General features: G+C 33.8%; 1 protein-coding gene across 10 annotated transcripts in view; it reads left to right on the forward strand.

Annotated features, from left to right (window-relative positions):
- dati (datilografo) overlaps positions 1-26,224 on the forward strand; it is an 811,390-nt gene that overhangs the window by 464,821 nt on the left and 320,345 nt on the right. For all 10 annotated transcript variants that reach the window (XM_069846946.1, XM_069846942.1, XM_069846937.1 and 7 more), the window contains one exon: positions 11,898-12,129. In XM_069846946.1, coding sequence (XP_069703047.1) covers positions 11,898-12,129 — 232 coding nt within the window. The remainder of the gene's footprint in view (positions 1-11,897; positions 12,130-26,224) is intronic.

Genomic DNA, 26,224 nt, shown 5'->3' on the forward strand with positions numbered 1-26,224 from the left:
CTACGACTACCGACGAAATAAAATATGCAATTTCGCAACAAATTGAAGATATTTCACCAGATCTATTAGTAAATGCTGTTCACAACATAGAAGAAAAATTGTTGCTTGTTGAAGAACAAAATGACGGACATATTCAACATTTAAACAGACTCCAATAAACCCCATACCTTTATGAATGTAACTTAATTCTTAAAAAAGTTATGATGATGTCAAATGTAACTTACTTTTGAATAACCTTGTACTTTAAGTAAACTAAAAACCCTAGTAGTTCATAGTATTTTGTTGTTTAATTCGTAAATAACTCTTGTATACATGTAACTCTCATCTAAATCAAATTGTTGAATTCTTTGTAGCTTGTAAGTTTATACATAATAGGGCCTATGTATACTTTTTGCTTGTTGAGTGGAAGAGAAGGCCTTACGGTCTTAACTATGCTAGCTAAAATAAATTATTATTATTATTATTATTATTATTATTATTATTATTATTATTATTATTATTATTATTATTATTATTATTATTAAACTGGTGACATCCTCAAAGGTTCTGAAAAATCCTCGAATGTTGAACCTCTATATGACAATAGGGTGACTGAGTAATAGCGCGGGCTGAACGATATTATAATATATAACATTAAAAATCACATCACAGTATTTTTAGAATACACCAACAGTGGTACGGCTATGTGGCCTGGATATCCATCTGAAAACTTTTTCACGTCACTAAAGCCGCTCATGCATTCTCGCATACGAATATTCAAGTAGCGATGATGAAATGAGTCTTTAATTTTGTTCGAATTTCTAATTGCTCTTACTGAATGATATCACGTGAGATTCTTGGAAAAGAAGGGTGACGAAGGGGTGTGAGAGGGGGGGGAGATGAAGAGAAATGGAAAAGAATTTAAAGTGGAAATTTGAATTTCTTCTAGTCTTCCTTTTATAACATCCATCTGTCCTCTACTCCAGATTATTGTATATATTCCCACGAACCTCATTTCGCGAAGAGGTGAATTAAGGATTCCAGAATTTTTACATCCCTTCACATAACTGTCAGCTAATAAGAATCTTCCGAACGTTCAGGTTGATGAAAGTGCCTTCTTGGAGTAATGATCCTTTTGTTTCAGAACTTTGATCTCTATTGCAAATTATTATTATTATTATTATTATTATTATTATTATTATTATTATTATTATTATTATTATTTTCTAATATCCCTAAGCGTTCTTTAATACTAGGCTAAATATGCTTAGATTTTAGTTTTGTTTTGAACAACATACATTCTTCGTTATCTTCATGTTGGTGGATCACAAAACCATTAATCTGTTACCATGGCAAACATCCGACTAGCGAATTGAAGTTTGCATGCTCAGAATGTAATAATTCCGATATCTATGACGTGCAGACGTAATTCGTCACGTTTTCTGCTATATTCTGTTGATATTAAAGTTATAAAATGACTAATAACTGCATTGCTGTTCAGAATCTGTAATTAATTAAAATATAAGTGCTTTTTTTAATTTTAATTGTCTGTTAAACATATGCGCAGATTATAATATTGATGTAAACATGCAAAATAAAAATCGGTTGTCATAGTAGACTTCTTAGTAACAAATGAACACTAACGTAACAGCAATTAAAAATTTCTATATCATTTTCTCCATTTTTGTATTTACAGCTATTCTTATTAAGCCTTAAAAAGGTTGAAATTCTCATACAGAAACTTGTTGCTAGGGAAAACATTCTTCATATCATAAAAATATGTTGAAATAGATCCATTACAGTACACTTATTGTTGCTTAGTTACCATTACAGTATAGTTTTGCGAATGCTTTGGAATAATATTGCTCTAAATTTTCAAAGCAAAATATATTGTATTTGCAATTTAAAAAAATATGATCGTGCAAAAATGTTGTACAATACACGTTTGTGAATTGCATTACAAAATCTCGGAAATTAAAAAAAGTCACTCTGCTCGTTTTTCAAACTTTTTCTCGATTATGTGAAAAGCACTTCCCAACCTTGCATCGTAATTACTATTGACGTTGCCTGTAGGTTATATTCTTATCTCTTACACTACCATTTTTATTGTACAGGGTGGGCCAAAGAAACGGGAGATTTTTAAATACTGAAATGAAACTTCAAATAGGCCTATTGTGCTGAATTAACTTTATAAAATGACATCCTTCAAATGCCCTCCATCAACATGCATACATTCTTGTAATCGCTGTTTGAAGTTTCTCATTACACTTTGCAAAATTTCGACTGTGGTGTTTGAAATTCCTCACGAATTGCTGTCTTCAGTTGTTCCATATTTCGCGGTTTGTTTGCGTATACCTTACTTTTTAGATACCCCCATAAAAGAAATCACATCGGGGGATCGTGCAGGCCAGGGAATGTCTTCATTTCTCGATTTGACGTAATTCCCAAACAAATTTCGCATTTCCGTCATAAATATGGCTGCAGTATGTGCTGTAGCACCGTCTTGCTGAAACCAAGTGGATTTTTTCTCACTTGACGACTTAAAAATGTTTTAATCATTATCACATAACGAACTGCGCACGACCATTGGCAGTTTTTTCTTTACCTGGATGTTTCTTCTAAATTACGAACTCAGGTTTAGCCTCATGTGAAAAGGGCCCAGGATCGTGATGACGGAGTTGAAAGTGGCGGCGAAACTCCCTACAGTTAGTTTGTACGCATTGACCAATTAGATAATAAGATTTTATAGCATATCCTCGTTGCTCACCAGTCCAATGCTCCATGTTTAATAAATTTCAACAATCAGGCTGAGCAATGATAATGAATCTAAGTCTACTTAAATAATCCATGTACTAGCATGAACAAAATTAAAATCTTCCGTTTCTTTGGCCCATCTTGTATATTAAAATAAATTATTTATTTGCATAAATTAAAACTCAATTGCTTTTGAAGACATCATTAATATTTTGTAGAAATATATTTAATTCTAGTTATTTTAATTAAAATTGATTACATTTTAATGTTGGTACAGACATTTAACAATTTTGAATAATTTCGATGTGGGTGTCTGGCGTTTCGTCAGCCCACGCGAGTTGTGTGGATATAAAGGAAAAAGTTGAGACGGTGTCGGGTGGAGTTCCCGGGTAGCTCAGTTGGCAGAGCGCTGGTACGTTCAACCAGAGGTCCCGGGATCGATACCCGGCCCCGGAACAATTTTTCCCTTGAAATTATTCAAATCTACTTTACAGACTAGATTTGCATAATATATACGTCACTGTGTATGTTAACAGAAAACCACAATTCCAAGTCACACAGAGTTTGTGTGCACTCGATGTGGGTCTCTGGCGTTTCGCCAGCCCACGCGAGTTGTGTGGATATAAAGGGAAAAGTTGAGACGGTGTCGGGTGGAGTTCCCGGGTAGCTCAGTTGGGAGAGCGCTGGTACGTTCAACCAGAGGTCCCGGGATGGATACCCGGCTCCGGAACAATTTTTCCCTTGAAATTATTCAAATCTGCTTTACAGGAAGCTTCACCTGAAAGACTAGATTTGCATTTAACAATTTTATTGAAGTTGGTAGTCGTAGCAAATATCTGAATGACGAATTATATTCCCTTAGTTGTGTTGAAGCAATTTCTGCATTATTATCTGACAGCCAAGCTTATTTGTCGCTGCCATGTATCGGATTATATCTATTAACAAAATATATCGATATTCAAGACACCGGAAGCTTGTTTCTAATGTCGCAGCTGTTATTGCGTTGGCGTGAGGTTTCCTATTGAAGGGCGAAAGATTTATTTCCCTAGAAACTAGTTGACCTTTCGTGACTTAGTAATTGACAAGAATTCTCTGGAAATTAAAAGTAATCTATATCTGTGCAAGAGATATCGCGTTATTATAGTGACCTTTATTGATATCCTAGAGTCAAATAGTAGTATCGGAGTGCATTTATTTATTTTCTTTTATTTCACTATTAATCTGATAAGTTCTACGTTGTGGTTCGAACGATAGCGTGCCCGGCTGGAAATCCGGCGGACTGGGGTTCATTTCCTGGCGGTGAAGAGTAGACCTCTCTCTCTTCTCTCTCCCCCTCTCTCTGCCATATAAACTCGGAATCTGTTCCTTGTTTTGTGTTTGGCACCCTACTGAAAGTATTTAAGAGATAATAATAATAATAATAATAATAATAATAATAATAATAATAATAATCTCATCATCCTGACAAGTATTAGGCCGAGTGTCCTGTTATGGAATTGTTTTCGGTTAATAATAATAATAATAATAATAATAATAATAATAATAATAATAATAATAATAGTAATAATAATATCATCATCATCCTGACAAGTATTAGGCCGAGTGTCCTGTTATGGTAATGTTTTCTGTTAATAATAATAATAACAATAATAATAATAATAATGATAATAATAGTAATAATAATAATAATAATAATAATATCATCATCATCGTCCTGACAAGTATTAGGCCGAGTGTCCTGTTATGGTATTGTTTTCTGCTAATAATAATAATAATTTATTTTATTTATTTATTTTATTTATTTAGAATATTAATGTGCGAAACAACAGCACAAGGCCAATAATAATAATAATAATAATAATAATAATAATAATAATAATAATAATAATAATAATAATAATATCATCATCATCCTGACATGTATTAGGCCGAGTGTCCTGTTATGGTATTGTTTGCTGTTAATAATAATAATAATAATAATAATAATAATAATAATAATAATAATAATAGAAATAATATCATCATTCTGACAAGTAGTAGGCCGAGTGTTCTGTTATGATATTGTTTTCTGTTAATAATAATAATAATAATAATAATAATAATAATAATGATAATAATAATAATAAAATAATAATAATAATAATAATAATAATAATAGTAATATCTTTGATTTTTATCGTTTTAAAATAGCTTTCCATTTTTCTTGACGGTAGGCTATCAAACCGTTAAGACACCGTGACGTGTGGTCAACACGACGCCAAATTTCCGCCTGAAAAAACACAGAATAAATTGATAAGGAAAGAACTTCCTTTTCCTAGACGGCGTTCTTCAATCCTTCCACCCTGAATCCTACGCATCGTACAGGTCAGCTGTAGGCATTGCTTACTCGCGCCTAAATAAATACTGTACTATACAGGGTGGTAAGTGTTCAATAACAGTATATTTCAGGGAGGAATTCTAAACCTAGCTGTGATGAATGGGGAAGCTCCTTCAAATAATATTAATAATCCATATCATTTTGGACCAAATGAGATAAAACTTTTATTAATTCACAGTTTTCTGTCCAAGGAAAGGCCTTTCACTTCAAACTTTCTCCAATCTTTCTTATTTTCTGCCTTCCTCTTAGTCTTCGCATACAATTCATGTATCTTAATGTTGTCTATCATCCAGTGGCGACTCGTGATATTTTTTTGTATGTAGGATATGATATGACCAAGACAAGCTAATAATAATAATAATAATAATAATAATAATAATAATAATAATAGAGTATGTAAAATTAATACAAGCGGCCTATGTTAGTCTTTGACTCACTATTCTGGAACAAATGGCAATTTATTTGTAGTGAAATTCGATTCCCCTCCCCTTTTTAGTTGCGAAGATGTGACATTTAGCTTTAACCAGGGCTCCTAAGCCATTGTATTGCCCGTATGTTTGCCCAATTAATTTCTTGCTACAGTTAAGTTATTGTAAATGATCAAATACAGTTTCAGGATACTCTTTCGATTGTCCTGTCATTTGAAATTCCATCTGTTAATTCTTGTGTTTTATTATAGCCTATTTTATTTATTTTTATTTAATTTTGTATTTTATTAATTTTATTTTTTGTACTATATCACTTGAAATTATTTATTATTTATTTTATTCTATTCTTTTCAAATGACCAATGAACTGAATTTAAGGAGGCTACAAGGGTACTTGAAAATTCGTATTGTAGTCTCTGACAGGATCTGCATCACCCAGAAAGAAGGGTCGTGGTTAGGTTACATTGCTATATCCTCAAACGCGGTTAAAGCCAAGTAATACCCCGCATTCCGCAACCTTCCCTGTCTACAACTTCACTGGTAGGAAAAACCGTTTGGCGTAAGATATTTGGATTGTTTCTCGGAAAGTGTTCTTAAGGTCTGAGTTGTGCAGTGGCGACAACTCGCGACAGAAAATGGAAGTTTGAAGGAAATTATTACATCAAAATCTGTAATTAAAATGTTTTCTGTCCTCAGAGGCACAAAATTAAACTGTAAGATTATCCTCGTATCCTTCATGGAGGAATCGCCACTGCTATCATCTGATCTCTATTTCTCTTCGTTCACCAATCCTTCCAGTGCATCCTTCAGTAGGCAGTTTCTTCTCAGCCAGTGACCCAACAAATTCCTTTTCCTCTTCCTGATTAGTTTCAGCATCATTCTTTCTTCGCCCACTCTTTCCAGCACAGCTTCATTTCACACGCTTCATTCTTCGCCATATCCACATTTCAAATGCTTCTATTCGCTTCTCTTCAGTTCGTCTGCGGCCATACAATGCCACATTCCACACAAAGCACTTCTCTAGTCTCTTCCTTAGTTCTTTTTCCAGAGGCCCGCAGAACATTTGTACAGAGGCAATTTATATGCAGAATGATATGTGTAAATTTTCAAAGATTTAGTTCAAACGTTTGAGAATATTGCAATTTCACCTCCATGTATGCTTAATTTCAAAACACTACACGACAATTTAAATAGATGAACGTTTCCACATTCATTTCCCTGCGGGAAGTATAAACTGTAAGGGACACGTAAGTGACGAGCGAGAATTTCTTTCGGATCTCTTACACTCAACACACCATCAACCCTGGCTTGTAAAGTCAACGTTTTTTTATCGTCCACTAACCCCTTCTTTTTTTTTACACAGTGTCGGTAGGATGGGAAGGGTTTAATCCATTGGAATCAACGGTGGTGGCAGTAGCGGCAGCAGCAGCAACCCCTGGTGTGTTTGTTTTCTGTGATATTAGCCCTCTCACCCCATTCTCCCACACCCTGGATCCCACAAGCACGTCTCCCCCTCCTCCAATCCCTCGTTCGTGGAGAAGTAATCGCTCTTTTTTTTTTTCTGAAACCGAGAAAACAACCCCGATTTGAGTAGAAAACTTATTTCTCACCCCATCACGAGGGTAACATCTTCCGATACACCCCATCAAGTAGAAATATTCACAGGTGTTGGACCTTTTTCTTTGTAAGAAGAGAACAAGTGAAAGCGATTTGTGATAAGGGGAAAATAAAAATTCGGAACGATTTCGTTACACCTTTGATTGCTTTTAATATAGATAAAGAATCCTCGTACATTACTAATATCTACTTTTAAATGTGTCCAAGTAGTTACATTAATCATATATTACATATTCAGTTTAATTTAAATTACTCCAACGTATCAAAGAAAAGAACATTCATTTGGACGTGATGTGTGCTACCAGATCTAAAACAAAATATTAAAGATAAATGACTCTTCACCTGCATTCTGTAATGGTAGAGTCAGGGCAGTTTTAGTGGAAGAAAACTTTTGTTTACACAGATACGTATAAACTATCAGAATTTTAAATAAAAAAGCGGTTTTTCGTGTTTTATTTCAGGATCTGTTATACTATAAAAACCCAACGTTATCTACTGGTTACCAAGAACAATCTATTTAAAAGGGCTATAAAATCTCTACCATGACTTGTTCCCGGAGGGAAGCAACACTATTGGTTCAGTGTCGTTTCATAGCACGAGAAATAACCTGTCCTTGATGGCTCCAGATTTTGTCGACCATTTCTAGCCTAGGCTGAATTTCGACCCCGAATGACCACAGAAGTTGAAATAGTTCTTAAATTAAATAATACTACCACTACCACAGATTAGTACATTACAAGACCTCCAACTCAATGTATACTATCCAGATGCTATTGAAATTATAAGGGAATATTATTGCCACTGGTGGCAAAATTCGGAACTACATTTCATGTTACACAGCCTGATCGATATCACAGATAACCATTACACCAACAGTATTATTATTATTATTAGTAGTAGGCTATTTTTCATATTAAATCCGAAAGGAGCACGTAATAGAGGCAATCAAAATATGGGCTTTCTTGACAACTTGGTTTCAGAAATATAGCAACGATGTTCATTATTTTACCAGATAAATAATATGTTAAAATGCTACTTATGCTATAGTTGTAAGCAATGGATACAAAAATTGAATACGCATTTAGTATAAATATTGCATATTGCAGGGTACCTAAAAGAACACTGTCGCAATATTAAGTGTTTTACTAAAACAGAATATGTTAAAATATGTATCCGTTATGATTAAAAGTAGTAACTATCGAAATTGCACTAGTACAGAATACATATTACTCGTATTTTTTTTTGTTTGTCCTCTTTAAAGGTTCATAAATATTGCCGTTATGTTTTATTATATTGCTAGATATAGAATATGTTAAAATAATAAATATTTATTTATGATTGAAAAAAAGAGTAAGAATATTGAATTGGTAGAGGGTAAATATTTCTTGTACTTGCTCTCGTTGAAGGTTCGTAAATATTGCCACCATAATTATTTTATTATTAGATACAGATTATATTAAAATAGTATGTATATGTTATGATATTAAAATGTGTTACCGAAATTGAGCAGGGTACATATTTCTTGTATTTGACCTCTTCAAAGGTACCTAGATAAATATTGCCACAATGTTTATAATGTTGCTAGATACAGGATACACTAAAATAATATAGGCCTAAGTATATTTGCATTGTTGATTGAAGATAGGAACTATCAAAATTGTAAGAATAATATACAAATTTCTTCTACTACGGGATAATTTGATCTTTACCTTGCAGGTAATAACATTAGAAAAGAGCCAGAATTCAAAAATTTTATATTTTGTATTTTCTTCGCATTTTAAGGAGTTGATAAAGACTAACAAAAAGTTTAATATTTTTATGGAAACAAATATATGTTGAAATATTTGTATGAGTTTCTAGGTTTTCTCGGTTAATGTAGGATTCCCTGCTTATGGTATCGCAAAAGTCTTTTCGGATAAGCTCAAAATTCTTGTGGTAAATTCACCGTAACATGTGAAAATTTTACGATCATTCATTGAGACTTTAAATTAACTTAATCCGAAACAGTCGGACATATTAATTGGTTTTGATATTACCTCATTATTTACCAGAGTTCTCTTACAAAAAACTGTACCTGTACTAGAAAATTGTAGGCCTGCCTTTACTAGGAATTTATTTTGATCGTAATGTATAACTGAACTGTTTCACCATGTCTTGACATTTATTTTTTCTCGTTTAATTTGAATTACTATGATCAGACAAATGATGTGCCGGTGGTTTCTTCATCTTCTATTATAACCAATTTCTATATGAGACAAGACTAAAGATTTGTTATTAGTGTAGTTCAGTAAAAGCACTGTTGTTGGTTTCGATGTGTGGACAACAAATTATAGTCTGGCCACAAAGTTTGGAGAAACTAAATATATTTCATAACCACGTCAATAGTAAACATTCGAACACATGTTAAGTTGCAACATGGTGGAATGCATACAAATCTATATTAATATTTATATTAATAACCTATGCTATTATATGATATAGATTGTCCCACTGGGTACGGGTGGATTTTAAAATGGTTCTGTAAGATCGTAGTGATGCGAACAAAGTAAATTGTGTGAGAAAAACAAAGTTTGAAGAGTTAATTTAGTTATCTTGTTCACTTTCTGTTAAAATAATTTGGTTTAAATGTCTCAATTTCAAATTTAAACAATTGTGTACTAACCTTCCACATAAGTTGTAATTAAACTCTGCAATATCTCACAATTAATGTTTCTTATTTCTTTTTGTATGCATTCTCTAAGCTCTTTTGTAATACGCGGACCATTCTGAAATATTTTGGACTTCAAATAGTCAATAAGAAGAAATCTGATTCACCGAGATCCGGAGACCTTGCTGGTCAAGTGATATCTCTAAATTTTGAAATCAGTCGACTAAGAAACATAGTTCCGAGAGTAATCACGCTTTCTTTTTCGGTATGTGCTGTTGTACCGTCTTATTGAAAGAAAGCATTATTTATCCCATTTCTGCGCAGTTCTCAGAATATTCAACACTAGAAACCCACTGCTGAGAGGGTTGGACTTCTTGCCAAGACAGTTCACACTCGACCAGTGTTCTCTGGCGTTCTAACGGAATTTGTAATACTATCACGAAATGATGAATTATCACTATCATTGACACGAATATTGCTAACCAATTTTAAAATCTTATCCCGTTTGGGTATCCTTTCATGTCTTGGAACTCGAAGCTCAGTTATGAAAAATGTTTGTGTCTGCACAATACTTACGGTTTAAAAATGTTTCCACAGAAAGTATCCGTTGTTTCACTGAAAAATATGTCACGGTGCATCAAATTACATAACACAGAAAATGAATTCGTAACAATGTGGTTATCATCAAGTTTGTTGTATTCGCATTCCACAGGCTACTGAAATCCACTAGTACCCAATGGCCAAACGCTGACTTTCAAAATAATCATTACAGAAATAGAATGTGGATAAATTGGAAATTTAATATATGTAATAGAAGCTTATTTGTCTGTTAAGAAGTTCAGAAACGCTGTCGATATACTTGTTTTCTTAAGGGTATATGTACATGAAAGACCACAAAATATTATCACAAAATGTAAGCTCTAAATTTCTAAAATTTTATAAGAAAATTAACTCACAATTTGATAAAAATTAGAAGGTGTCACAACAAGACTTATTAGAATTTAAATATCTGATAAAAGTATAAAAAAAAGGTTACTAATAATATTTTTGAAACCAGTTTTATCAAAGTATGAAAAAAAAAAAAGAAAAAAAATCCGCAGTTACATCGTTTGGTAACCATAACATTGTTATGGTCTCTCTAACATCTTTAATATTTTTCCTGCATGTGATGAACACTAATTTCTGAAAAGTAGACTACTCTCAGACATGTAGAATTGTTTATTTTAATACAATTAATTTTTTATTTGTCTTATATAAAATATATTAAAATTTACATAATATTTTGTGACCTAATTTTTTCTAATTTCAAAGAAATGGGCATTATTATAGTCTACCTTTTGCATAAATGTATGTTAAATCAGTGTACAAAATTTCAGAATTCTATCTCTATTGGTTGTGGAGTTATAAAATAATATGTGTGAAAATTTTTAAATTTTGGAAAATTTAATTTAAAGTAAAAAGTGAATTCTAAAAAATATTATTGGTAACCCTTTTTTATATTTTTTTATCAGATATTTAAGTTCTAATAAGTCTTTTTGTGGTACCTTGTAATTTTTGTCCAATTGTGAGTTCATTTTCTTATAAAATTTCAGAAATTTAGAACCTGCATTTTCTGATAATATTTGTGGTCGTTCACGTACATATACCCTTAAAGACAATTTGTTAAAATGATAGTATTATGCTATAATTTAAAATATTGATAAGAAAGTTCAGTATGGACAGAATATAAAAAAATTATGCTATAAGGTATCTTGATCCCATACATTTAATGTCCTGGAAGTCAATACAATAAGTTTAAAAAATATTAGTTATATGTGACAATTACATCTGCAGATTGCTTGATTGAAAATACTGGATATGCAAATTACGTGGAGGGTAGAATACAAGGAATGGTAATGGTGGGGAGGTTGTTGACCGCAGTGGGGATACGAAACCGTGTCTGTCAGCATATTGGTTAGTGACTTGGCGGCCGATAGAATAAGTTTAAGAATCTGTGTGATCACACCTGAAGGTGATGCTTGTGTGTATATAAGATTATAGCTTTTAAATTGCACCGATAAGCCAATGATAAGTGACGTGGATTGTGCCTCCTGCAGATCTTCATGCACAAGTCGGCGATGCAGATGCACGCCCGCGATGCCGTGGTGGCGCACCGCAGCGAGGTGAAGCCCCACCAGTGCCAACAGTGTCTAAAATCCTTCTCGTCCAACCACCAGCTGGTGCAACACATCCGAGTGCACACCGGAGAGAAACCATACAAATGCTCGTACTGCGACCGACGCTTCAAGCAGCTCAGCCATGTTCAACAGCACACCAGACTGCACACCGGTGAGTAAAAAAAACTTCATTTATAGTCGTAGAACACACCTAGAAGTGACATTTGTCCTTGTGTCATTGCCGCTTGTAATGGTTTTATAGCTAAAATTCTGTGCAAGAATAGCATTCGTCTACCTGATACATGACAACACATTCTTGTAGCTGTTCGCAGGATAGGATTGTTGTAGCTGATCGGAAAGTAAATTTCATTTCTAGTCGTAGAACACACCTAGGATATCCTGTGTCATTGCTGCTTGTAGTGGCTTTAAATCTAAAATTCTGTGCAAGAATAGGATTAGTCTACCTGATACACGACAACACATTCTTGTAATTGTTCGCAGGATAGGTTTCTAGTAGCTAATCGGAAAATAAATTTCAATTCTAGTTGTAGAACACACCTATGAGTGGAATTTGTCCTGTGATTGCTGCTTGTAGTGGATTTATGGCTAAAATTCTGTGCAAGAATAGGATTCGTCTACCTGATACATGACAACACATTCTTCTAGCTTTTCGCAGGATAGGATTCTTGTAGCTGATCGGAAAATAAATTACATTTCTAGTCGTGGAACACACTTAGAAGTGATATTTATCCTTTGTGTCATTGCCGCTTGTAATGGTTTTATAGGTAAAATTCTGTGCAAGAATAGGATTCGTCTACCTGATACATGACAACACATTCTTGTAGCTGTTCGCAGGATAGGATTGTTGTAGCTGATCGGAAAGTAAATTTCATTTCTAGTCGTAGAACACACCTAGGATGTCCTGTGTCATTGCTGCTTGTAGTGGCTTTAAATCTAAAATTCTGTGCAAGATTAGGATTCGGCTACCTGATACACGACAACACATTCTTGTAGCTGTTCGCAAGATAGGATTCTTGTAGCCGATCGGAAAGTAAATTTCATTTCAAGTCGTAGAACACACCTAGGAGTGAAATTTGTCCTCTGTGTCATTGCCGCTTGTAATGGCTTTATGGCTAAAATTCTGTTCGCAGGATAGGATTCTTGTAGCTGATCTGAAAGTAAATTTCATTTATAGTCGTAGAACACAACTAGAAGTGATATTTGTCCTTGTGCCATTACCGCTTGTATTGGATTTATAACTAAAATTCTGTACAAGAATAGGATTCGTTTACCTGATACACGACAACACATTCTTGAAGCTGTTCGCAGGATAGGATTCTTGTAGCCGATCGGAAAGTAAATTTCATTTCTAGTCGTAGAACACACCTAGGAGTGAAATTTGTCCTGTGTCATTGCCGCTTGTAATGGCTTTATGGCTAAAATTCTGTTTGCAGGATAGGATTCTTGCAGCTGATCGGAAAGTAAATTTCATTTCTAGTCGTAGAACACACCTAGGAGTGGAATTTGTCCTATGTCATTGCTGCTTGTAGTGGCTTTAAAACTAAAATTCTGTGCAAGAATAGGATTCGTCTACCTGATACACGACAACATGTTCTTGTAGCTGTTCGCAGGATAGAATTCTTGTAACTCATCGGAAAGTAAATTTCATTTCTAGTCGTAGAACACACCTAGGAATGGAATTTGTCCTGTGTCATTGCTGCTTGTAGTGGATTTATGGCTAAAATTCTGTGCAAGAATAGGATTCGTTTACCTGAAACACGACAACACATTCCTAATGCTGTTTGCAGGATAGGATTCTTGTAACTGATCGGAAAGTAAATTTCATTTCCAGTCGTAGAACACACCTAGGAGTGGAATTTGTCCTGTGTCATTGCTGCTTGTAGTGGCTTTAAAACTAAAATTCTGTGCAAGATTAGGATTCGTCTACCTGATACACGACAACACATTTTTGTAACTGTTCGCAGGATAGGATTGTTGTAGCTGATCGTAAAGTAAATTTCATTTCTAGTCGTAGAACTCATCTAAGGGTGGAATTTGTCCTCTTTGTCAATGCTGCTTGTAGTGACTTTATTGCTAAAATTCTGTGAAATAATAGGATTTGTGTACCTGATACTATTGTGAATTTCATGACAAGACACTGTTGCAGCTGTTCGCAGGGTAGAATTCTTATAGCTGATCGGAAAGTAAATCTGGAGTCATGAAAATAGTATTTTCATCGTTGTTCGCTAGGTAGAATCTGTTATGAAAGATAGATTTCTTGTAAATGATGTAAAACCCCAACCATAATACAGAGTTTTCTAGAATTTGCTAAAACTAAATTTCTGACTTAAAAATAGGAATAAAGTAACATTTTATATAAGGTAGAATTGTATCCGTTGAAATAAGATAACATTTCTGACGTAAGATAGAATTTTCTTGTCAGTTTCATTAGACAGCACACCGATGCATCAAAAGAAACTTCCATTTCTAGCTGTAGAACACACCTAGGCGTGGAATTTGTCCTTAGGTTCTTGTGGATTTATTGCTAAAATTCTGGGCAAAAATAGCATTCGTTAACTGATACTACGGTAAATTTCATGACAGCACTTTCTTGTAGCTGTTCCCAGGATAGGATTATTGTAGATGATCGGAAGGTGAATCTAATGTGAAAACAGTATTTTCATAGCTGTTCGCTAGATATAATCTTTTATGTAAGATAGATTTTTTGTAACCGAGATAAAACCTCAACCACAATAGCCCATAGAGTTTTTTTTAAGTTCCAAAAACTAAATTTCTAACTTAAAAATAGGACTTCGAGATTGCCATTTCTAAGGTCAAATTTTATATAAAGTAGAATTTTATTTTCATATCAGTTCAAATAAGATAAAATTGCTGACGTTAGATTAAATTTTCATATCAATTCCGAAAATAAAATTTCTCATTTAAATGCTGAAATTTGGTAGTTATCTGCAATGTAGAATTCTGTAAGTAAAATAGATATTTGTTGTTGTTCAAATAAGGTAAAATTTCTAATGTAACACAGAATTTTCTTATCCCTACAAATAAAATTATATTTATGATATACTGTGGAATTTTTCACATCTGTTCCGAAATAAAGTTTGGGACTTAAAATTACGATTTTGGTAAAAGTCCGTAAGGTAAAATTTTCAATCTAGGATATCTGTTACCGAAAGTAAAACCCCTGGCTGAAGATAGTGTTCTTTAACTGATCGAAATATACAAATACTGCGACTTATAAAAAGATAGCATTTCTGTAACTGATGAGAAAGTAAAGCGAATGATATAAAAATATAATCATTGCCGCTGGTTGCAAGATAAAATTCCTAATTTAAAAATAAATTGCTTATAATTTATTATATGTTAAGTTGATTAAGTAGAGAGATGATTTCCGTAGCCGTTTGTAAGCAGAACTTCAGACGTAGCATAGAATTTTGTTACGGCCTGTGTGTTACCATTATACATTTCATGACATAAAATAACAAGATGAAATTCGTGATTTACCTTCAAAATTTTCATAGCTTAATGATGGTAACGATATTTTCAGATGAGAATGTTGTACTTAGAGTATTTTGTTTTTTATCTGATCGCTAGGTAAAGCGAGAAAAATAGAATTATTGTAGCTAATCGGAAGGCAAAATTGCTAATGTAAAAACAAGATTTTTATATATAATTGCACGATAAAACGAATCAAGGCATGATATAATATTTATAGCCATATGTAAGATAACGTTTTGAGTGAGAATTGTTGTATATTTTTGTCAAGTAAAATCCACGACTCATGATATTATTTTTATATACATTAGAAAGGTTAAATTTATTTATTTTGTACGTGATCGTAGGGTATAATTTTTCTCTCTAATCAGAGAGAACAATCCCTGACGTAAAATAGGATTCTTAATGACTAATCGAAGAGCACTGCTTAAAAGTATGATTTCATATTATCTGTTTTAGCTGTTCGTACAGTATGATTTTAACGACTAATCCGATGCTAAAATTTCAGACTTGAAGTCTATTTTTGTAACTGATTGTAAGGCAAACGCATAATTACTGATTTCATTAACTGTCGGCAAGGTGAAATTCGTTATACATAATATATTTTTGTAGATATGAATAAGATTAAATCCCTGATGTAAAAATAGGATTTACTTAGCTATTAGAAAGATAAAATTGCCATGTGAGATACCATTTGCATAGTTACTTTCAAAACACTTTTAATTGGAAAGAAAGAGTATCTTATCGTGAGGTAAAGTTGCTTATTTTAAGATATTTTTTGCAGCTGTCCGTAGGATAAATTTCATTGCGTAAATACAGGATTTGTGTATCTCCTCGCAATATAAGATTCTTGATATAGGTAAGTGGTAAATATTTGTGGATAACGCAAAGTAACCTCTAAAGATAGGAGTTCTGTAGATTGTAGCGAGGTAAATTGTATACAGCAAACATATAATTTGCAAGCTGCTATCAATATGAAATTCTTACATAAACATTGAGTTTTGCAACTATTCAAATGCAAATTCGTTGCATATAATAGGATTATTTTTTGCAGTTAGTGTAAGAAAACATCTTATGTAATCGTGGGGTAAATTACAGCGCGTAATTGTTTTCTGGCTAAAATTTTAATTACAAAAACAGGTTTCTCTATCTGTTCACAAGATAAGAATCATAACTTTGCCTGGCGGTGAAAAGATGATGTCTGATTTTGAAACTTGCTGAATGTATCCAGAGGTTGTATTGGAAATGGTAAAGCATTTTTTGGCTGGATTTTTAATAAAGGATAGGCTATTTTGATATCTGTTAGGTGGAAAAATTATTTATTTGTAGGTAGCAGTTTTGTCTTTGATCTGAAGGTAAAGTTGATCAAGTGAAAAATGGATCGTAAGGAAGGACTCAAATTATAAATATAGAATTTCATAATTACAAAATAAAATTGTGCAGATCGAAGGTAAGTTTCATTACCGAAAGATACAATTTTTGTAGCTGATTGCGAAGTAAGAAGATATGGTGTAAATACGTGATAGAAAACTAAAATTATTTATGTAAAAATAGGATTTCTAGGTGTTCTCAAAAGAAAATAACTGTGTGAAACAACAACTTAACTCTGATGCTAAATTCTTCTTTTTATCTCCTCTGAGGAAGTTCTCTATCGGACCCGTCACAAATACTGGATGAATAAAATCGGTAATTCATTAACATGCATATCATTTAACCTAATAATTACTTACTTATCACAGTTGAAATCCTGCTAATAAGACGGTACCGGAAATATTTATTTATTAACTAGTTTAATTTTTTTAGATTTTATACAAATATAAATAAATAAGGTCGGAATTTTATGTTTGTGAATCTTTCTCTTTATCTTTCTAGGTTAAAAGTCTTCAGAACGAATTAAAAAAATTGCAGTAGAAATGTTTTAATATTGATATGGGTGTAGTAGTGCAGAAGTGTTGTATCATGCTTTAATGCAGTGTTGCCGTTCCCTATCTTCAGAATATTCGGCATAGTTCAAGATTTTTATCTTGTGCTTTCTGCACTTACCGAAGGTGATAACATGACAATTCATACTTCCTTATTAATGCTTCATAAGACTGCAACGTTTATCTCAAGTACTCATCGGTTTATCTTGCCTTACGTAACAAACTAGTCACATCATAATGCTTAAGCTTGAGATATTACCGTGTTGACTCAAAAGTTCGTAGAACTGTTAAAAAAGAAAGTGTAAGAATTCATTGCATTTTAATCAATCATAGTCATCTATAACTGCATTATAACAGAAGTTATCGATTTCATTTTATCGTTCTTGCTTGGAAATTGTTTTCTTCTACGTAGACAATTTAGGGTGTCCTTAAAATTAATACTTTCATGCGAGGTGTGATCATTAAATTCCGAGACATGTCACATAAATGGAAATAAAATTATCTGATTTAAATTTGGCTGCCATCCCCTTCAAAGTAGTCCCCTTGGGCAGCTATACACTGATCCCAGCGTGTCTGCTATTTTTGGAATGCCTCCTGGAAGCCGCGTTCTTGAAGCCTGTCAAGCACCTTCTGCGATTCACGTTGGATCTCCTCCACCGTGCCAAAACGACGACCCTTCAGCTTCAATTTCATCTTCGGAAACAAAAAGAAAAATCGCAGGGAGTCAAATCTGGTGACTACGGGCAGTGAGGAACGACGACCATCTTGTTACGGGTACAAAACTACCGTGTTTCGAGAGCTCTGTGAGCTGGCGCATTGTCGTCATGGAGCATCCATTTGGATGTGGACTCTCAATGTCATAAAAATGTTAAAAATGATGTTAAATCATTTGTATTCTTTTCATTTAAGATATCGCACTCAGATTCATTCAGATCACTGATTTATTTCGAGTGTGATGTTCCTTTTCTCCGTAAGTCCATCGATATCTAATACTGTGAACTTATTTGCTACATTTTACCCCAGATCACATATAGATTGCTCATTCCTATGTTAAAATCGGTTGCACTTTGAAGAGAACAACGCCAGGATCGCCACCCGTTCGCCGTTAAACGAACACGAGATGGCAGTACAGTCGCTAATGCAATTCAAATGGGAGTTATGGCGTGACTCTTTATGTACCACTAGATAGCAGCATAGTAAACCTGTTGTTACCTTCAAAGCCTATAACGCCGAGCAATCTGGGTATATATGATCTAGGATTTTACTAGTTTCTGCAACCTTGTAGAAGTCTTTATGAGTCCTGCATCCCATATCTAAGTGAGAAATATAACATTCCCACTAGTCAGTGTAGTGTTTCTGATCTTTTGTTTGGTGCACGTGACACACTCCCTAAATTCACATGTGATGTTTTAAAAGCACTCGGACTCTGATTTTTTTAAATTCAAAAAATTTTGTTGAATATTCTTATGGATTCAATGCAAATATTACATTACCATTTATATTTTGGCCATTGATGATTCTGTTGGGTTTGCATTTCTCTGATTTTTTACTAAACAATTCCAGTCTTTCTAAATTATTCTGCAGGGCTTTTATTCTGGATCTTTATGGTCATCCTCATTGAGGGCAGATTATTTTCTTTAAATATTTATATAACCTTGGCAACAACAATAACAATCATTCATTTATTTTATTTCAATCATTGTCTTCAGTTGCCCTGATACTAAAGAAATTACACTGAATCGATTCCGATCAAAAGTGATCAATTTTTACATTGAAAACAATCAAAAATCTATTTTCGTTGATCGAATATTATAATTTTAATAAAAACATGCATGGCATGCCAGCCCATTAAGGGCCGAGGCTGACCAGCAAGCTACTGGCCTCACGCCCACATGTCTCAACAGAGGTGAACGATCATTCAACCGGTATGGAGGTACTGTGTAGTCAACACCATGATCCTCCAGCCGTTATTGCTGGTTTTCGAAACCTGATTTCGCTACGTAGGCAAGAGTAGCTCCCAAAATTCATCACCAGTCTCATACACTGATCGAAACTTCATGAGAAAATATATTTTTTCATGAGTACTCGAACCAGAGCCACATGCGCAGAATACATCACAAACGTCAACCACAGCTACAAAAACATAGAGACAGACATGTAAATTCTACATATCCAACCGAAAACACACTAGAACAGCACAAAATATACAGACACACAAAAACACACCCACAACAAATCCTCAATACGCAACTGAATTTCAGAACACACACATACTATTTGACTCCACACTTCCAAGCATAAATGCACATCGCAATAAAACTTCACTAGTTCTGATGATGGCTGACACTAAGCTGAAACTAGTCAACTGAGTAATTTACAAACTTAGTTTACATAACACATGAAAGTGATTATTATAACTATAATTCTAAGTGATTTTCTCCCACTTTTCCTTCCTCAAATTCTTGGTGCGAGTGAAGTGTAATGTTCCTTGCTGATATCCAATGAGTTAGAAAAAGAAAACACTCTGCATTTTCTTTTTCTTTAATGTAACGCACTTCGTTTCGGAAAAAAAAACAAAAGAATTTTATCTCTCTTAGCAACAGTAAACTGACCGTGATCTGACATTTTATATAAGTGCTTTCATAGCAACCGTAAATATTTGAAGAGACCTGGAGCCTGTTTTACAAAAACATAAGTTACAGGTCTAAAAATGTACAGGAAACTGCACTAGTAAGAGTAAGTTACATGCTACAGGCGTTTCTTAATTTAGTACAGGACTTGTATGACTTGAAAGGAAACGAAGCTATTTGAGAAAGCCATGGCTTCTGCAATGTAGGTCATGGCGATTCTTCTTTGTTCACACCACCGCCCTCTGGATTATCTTTATTCCGCGGTGGTAGTTATAAACCATTATGAACAATATTGCAGTTGTAAATTGTAACGCAGAAATGTATTCTTAATTGGTGAAGAAAATTTTGGATGAGATTATTATTTTGTCTGGAGTTTTTTCTGAAATGCTTACAAAACAAGACAAATTAATTAATTCTGTGTAACATGACCTATAAACTAATTCTATCCACTGACAGAGATGGTTAGGACTTGTATAATATTTTCACTACACTGGTAGCCTAAAGACTTAGAAACTGACAAATATACATGAAATTCATCTGTAATCTGTAGGCCTACTTTATCTCCTTCATGTACAATTGTATAAGCGTAGTTTCGTAATGCACCTGTAAGTTACAACTTTTACAAATTATCGATACATTCACCTGTAACTTTTAACTTGTACTTTCGTAAAACAGACCCATGATCATGTGTGGAAATGTTTTCAGCAAATATTTCAGGCTGTCGAAAAAATTAAATAATAGACCTATAGACTCCTAAATCTGTACTGTTCTTTCTCGATATTCTTTACAACTAATGTGTGATACATTCATACACTATCGTGTATGTAAATTTAAAACATATGAAATGTGTTTATTGACGCTTAACCTTTGATATCAGATTCGTACTCACAAGGAAGTGGCGTAACTGTATAGGATTTTTCTCTCTTGGAAATAGATCCGCTATTCTTGGCTTCGCTTTAGAAAGAAACATTCCTTTGACTGTTAAAATTAATCATCCCTTCATTCTTTATACTTTTGAAAGGGTTGGGAGAAATGAAAGACAGAAAAAAGTTGAAAAAATACGAGAAGAATAATTCTGAAGTAAAAGGGGGAATGAGAGTAAAAGTTTTAAATTCATTTTATTTTAGATCACTGCGTCTATTTTTCTTTAATTCCTATATTCATATCTGTGTGATTTTTCTTTGTGGTATTTTAGCACGCTTTAAGAATCCTCATGGACAATTTATGCTCTCTTTTAAATCACAAACATTATATATATTACAAAAAAATTTAAAGTACATATACATATGTTAACATTGGAACTCTTTGTCGTCTTAGTTATCTATCTTCCTTTCTTTCGATTGTTCCTTTTATGTAAAAAAAAAAAAAAAACTACAGACCCTATTAAGTTATTGCATGTCAATATTTAGTGTAAAAATGTCCTTGTTTTCACAGTTCTTACTAGATTTCCGTTACTGTTTTGAAACTGCTTTTTATTGTGATACTTATGACAGCAATCAAGCTATAAGGAAATGGAAGCAAATTGGCACGCGAGTTCCCATGGAAACATAATCAGATATGAAAACATAAATCGTAAATAAAATATAATTCAGCACAAATAATAATAGCAATAAAAAATCAACTACATATGATTTCCAACAACTGACGCAGCATATTATGAGTTCCATAAGTGGTTTAAAGTTCATCTTAGATAGATGAATCACTTGTAGCTATCACTGAAGTATTGTTTTTATAATATTAATACAAATTCTGAAATTGTGTTGTATAGTTATTATTAATATAATAATAATAATAATAATAATAATAATAATAATAATAATAATAATAATAATAATAATTCACTGTGGGCTAAAGCAAAGGAATGCACTATCACCTTTACTTTTTAACTTTGCTGTAGAGTATGCCATTAGGAAAGTTCAGGATAACAGAGGGGATTTTGAATTGAGTGGGTTACATCAGCTGCTTGTCTATGTGGATGACGTGAATATGTTAGGAGAAAATCCACAAACAATTAGTGAAAATACGGGAATTTTACTTGAAGCAAGTAAAGAGAGAGGTTTGGAAGTAAATCCCGAAAAGAGATAGTATATGATTATGTCTCGTGACGAGAATATTGTGCGAAATTGAAATATAAAAATTGGAAATTTATCCTTTGAAGAGGTGGAAAAATTCAAATACTTGGGAGCAACAGTAACAAATATAAATGATACTCGGGGGGGAAATTAAGCACAGAATAAATATGGGAAATGCCTGTTATTATTCGGTTGACAAGCTTTTATCATCCAGTCTGCTGTCAAAAAATCTTGAAGTTAGAATTTATAAAACTGTTATATTACCGGTTGTTCTTTATGGTTGTGAAACTTGGACCCTTAATTTGAGAGAGGAACGTAGGTTAAGGGTGTTTGAGAATAAGGTGGTTAGGAAAATATTTGGGGCTAAGAGGGATGAAGTTACAGGAGAATGGAGAAAGTTACACAACACAGAACTGCCCTCATTGTATTCTTCACCTGACATAATTAGGAACATTAAATCCAGACGTTTGAGATGGGCAGGGCATGTAGCACGTACGGGCGAATCCAGAAATGCATATAGAGTGTTAGTTGGAAGACCGGAGGGAAAAATACCTTTGGGGAGACCGAGACATAGATGGGAAGATAATATTAAAATGGATTTGATGGAGGTGGGATATGATGATAGAGACTGGATTAATCTTGCTCAGGATAGGGACCAGTGGCGGGTTTACGTGAGGGCGGGTTCCTTAAAAGCCAGTAAGTAAGTAAGTAATAATAATAATAATAATAGTAATAATAATAATAATAGTAATAATAATAATAATGTAAAATACGTGATTCTGTTTACATACATGCGTACGTATGCACACACGCACGCACACACACACACACTTAAGTATGCTCCTTTTTCTATTAACAGCTTCCTTTGCCATTGCTATCCTCCTTTTGACTTCCTGGCAGCAGCTCATATTACTGCTTATAGTATACCCAAGTATTTGAAGCTGTCCAGTTGATCTACTTGTCTAGTTTCGAATTTGAATACCTTCTTTATTTTTCTTCCGATAACCATGGCCTTCGTCTTGTTTGCATTTATCTTCATTCCATACTGCTCACAGCTGTCATTTAGCTCCAGTAGCATATCCTTTAGTGTCGTCTCCCCTTCTGCTAACAACGTCATATCATCAAAAAATCTGATGCACTTCATTCTTCTTCCTCTTACTATCACCCCTCCCATGTAGGGAAGCAAGAAGGAGCAAAATTGTATTAAACTTTTTTGTTTGAAATATCTAAAAAAAAATAATAACTCTCTGAAACTAATGACATTGCTTACTGTAGACTCTGTATATGTAAATGTATGCATAATTTATTGTTTTAATATAATATTACAGTACTAGAGCTTTGCTTATTCAGAGAATTAGATCCTGTACTTGTATTTTCTTTTATACGTTAAAAATACGCAAATTTTTATGCAAAAATCCCAGGAAGTTATATAATAATAATTATTTGTTGTGAAAGAGATGTTCTTTGTTGACAAACATAGTGACGAGACGAACCGTTGAGATTACGGTTGATTGGTTTTAAGTAAACATTAATTTTGTGTGATAAATAATGTTATAAATAGCAATGTCAAGATATTAATTGACACGATAATTTTGAAAAGAAAAAAATAACGAATTTTTAAACTTAGGTGATACGCTAATTAAATTATAGGCCGACATCCCAGTTAACATTAGAAAAGTGTGGAAACAAAAGAATAACGCATGTTCGTAACTTGGCAACTATACTCTTGCTCTAGTGAATGGATTAATGGGTAGTATCTGCTGTGACTGGGAAAGGTCACTTCATTATCCCCTCATATGTGATGTATATCGTATCAGGCTTATTTTTCTAGTCTGGCTCCCTATTAGTGGGTCATTAGGATTCTTGGTATCTCTCGGGTCAAGATCGCATGAAAAACTGACTGTTTTTATCACAACATGAAAATATTTCGATTTTTAAACACGAATCCATCACGTGGCAATGTAAAAAATACTTATTTTATATGGTTAATGACGGGCATTTTTAGAAAAATGCTGATAAGCGCTATCTATTTCTTCTAGTGACCCAGTTTAACATAGACAAACGGAAATAGATAACACATTGTTAACAGAATGACTCCTATTTCTTTAGACTCGTACCACTAGGGCATTAGTACATACCTAAAATATTTAATACTTAAAAAAATATATCGCACATGCTGCTATATGATATTTCTCATTTCCAATAAGAGACTGTAAACACTCATTTTCTGAAACTCGTGTAGAGTTTTTGGTTGAAAGTTCGATTAATGATAAAGAAGGAAATCTGTAAACAAGGATTCGAACAATCTTTGTGTTAAGTTATCTGTCAGAAGGCGAGAATGATAAAGACGGTAATGGTGATGATTATTATTATCATTATTAATATTATGATGATGATTATTATTAACATTATTTTCAATGTATAAAAGTGGAAAAATTCAAATATATTGGAACAACAGTAACAAATATAAATGATACTCGGGAGGAAATTAAACGCAGAATAAATATGGGAAATGCCTGTTATTATTCGGTTGAGAAGCTTTTGTCATCTAGTCTTCTGTCAAAAAATCTGAAAGTTAGAATTTATAAAACAGTTATATTACCGGTTGTTCTGTATGGCTGTGAAACTTGGATTCGCACTTTGAGAGAGGAACATAGATTAAGGGTGTTTGAGAATAAGGTTCTTAGGAAAATATTTGGGGCTAAGAGGGATGAAGTTAAGGGAGAATGGAGAAAGTTACACAACGCAGAGCTGCACGCATTGTATACTTCACCTCACATAATTAGGAACATTAAATCCAGACGTTTGAGATGGGCAGGGCATGAAGCACGTATGGGCGAATCCAGAAATGCATATAGTATGTTAGTTGGGAGGCCGGAGGTAAAAAGACCTTTAGGGAGACCGAAGATAATATTAAAATGGATTTGAGGGAGGTGGGATATGATGATAGAGACTGGATTGATCTTGCTCAGGATAGGGACCTATGGCGGGCTTATGTGAGGGCGGCAATGAACCTCCGCGTTCCTTAAAAGCCATAAGTAAGTAAGCAAGTAAGTAAGTAAGTATGGTTGAATGCACAACAGGAATAAATATTAGTGTAAGAAAAGAATTTTGTTCCTCTAGTGTCCGACAGTTTCTTGGCAGCGGAACTAAAAAAAATCAATTTACCAAATGCATATATAGATATTGGCAGAGTTCAGTTGAGTCATTGAAATTCCAATTACCATAAAGCTGTTTTTTTACCCCAGGATATATTTTTTTCACTCCCCTACGCTTGACCCTTCATTTCATCTCCTATTAAAAAATTGTTCACTGACAAACACTGCGTTCCTTTGAAGTATTTGAAAATCGCCGTCAGATTATATATATCTACTGCTTGATGGACACGCACACTTTGACGTTTTTTCATTAAAATTTTAGCCCAAAGGCTACTTGTAAGCAGGCATGGGTCGGTCATTTTCCAAATGACTGGACGAATCTTCGAAATTAAAAAGTCTCCTAGTTTTTTTCCTGACCCTCCTTCTCTTCTGACCTTCGATACCCTCCACCCCCTCACCCTCAATCTTGCTCTTTTTGATATTCTAAAGGAATTCCCTTCCCTTGTGTAGAAAGACTCCTAATAAGAAAATAGCGAAATGCAAATGGGTTGTATGGGCCGGGGTAGGGGGTAATGTAGGCCCTTTATATGCGCCCTCCAGCGTCGTGCCAATATTCCAATACCAATCAATGGGGGTGAGTGGGCATGAGGAAGGAGGAAGCAATCTTTTTAATTTGACGTTGACCTCCCACTCTCATATAACTGTGCGATCCCTACGTTCCAAGCTGACCCATATTCTTAGAATTTTGTCTTTTGTTTCTTCTTTCTGAATGTCTATGGGAACATCAGTTCGAACCCTGAATTGCTTCGAGCACATAAGAACGCACAGTTTTAACAATCACAAGGAATGATTGGAATGGATAGGGTGGAAACACTTTACCGGCATACATCACAGTGCAACCCTTAGTCTTCATTATGATCTATATTTGAGTCGGTTTTTGTTGAAACCGAGTGTCAGTTTTCGGCGATTTGCATGTTTTTTACTGATTCGTGTACTTAAAGTAATTGCTGATTGCTGAAACTTCAAACTTAA

Source organism: Periplaneta americana, chromosome 15 (assembly GCF_040183065.1).
Source record: "Periplaneta americana isolate PAMFEO1 chromosome 15, P.americana_PAMFEO1_priV1, whole genome shotgun sequence".
Classification (NCBI taxonomy): Eukaryota; Metazoa; Arthropoda; class Insecta; order Blattodea; family Blattidae; genus Periplaneta; species Periplaneta americana.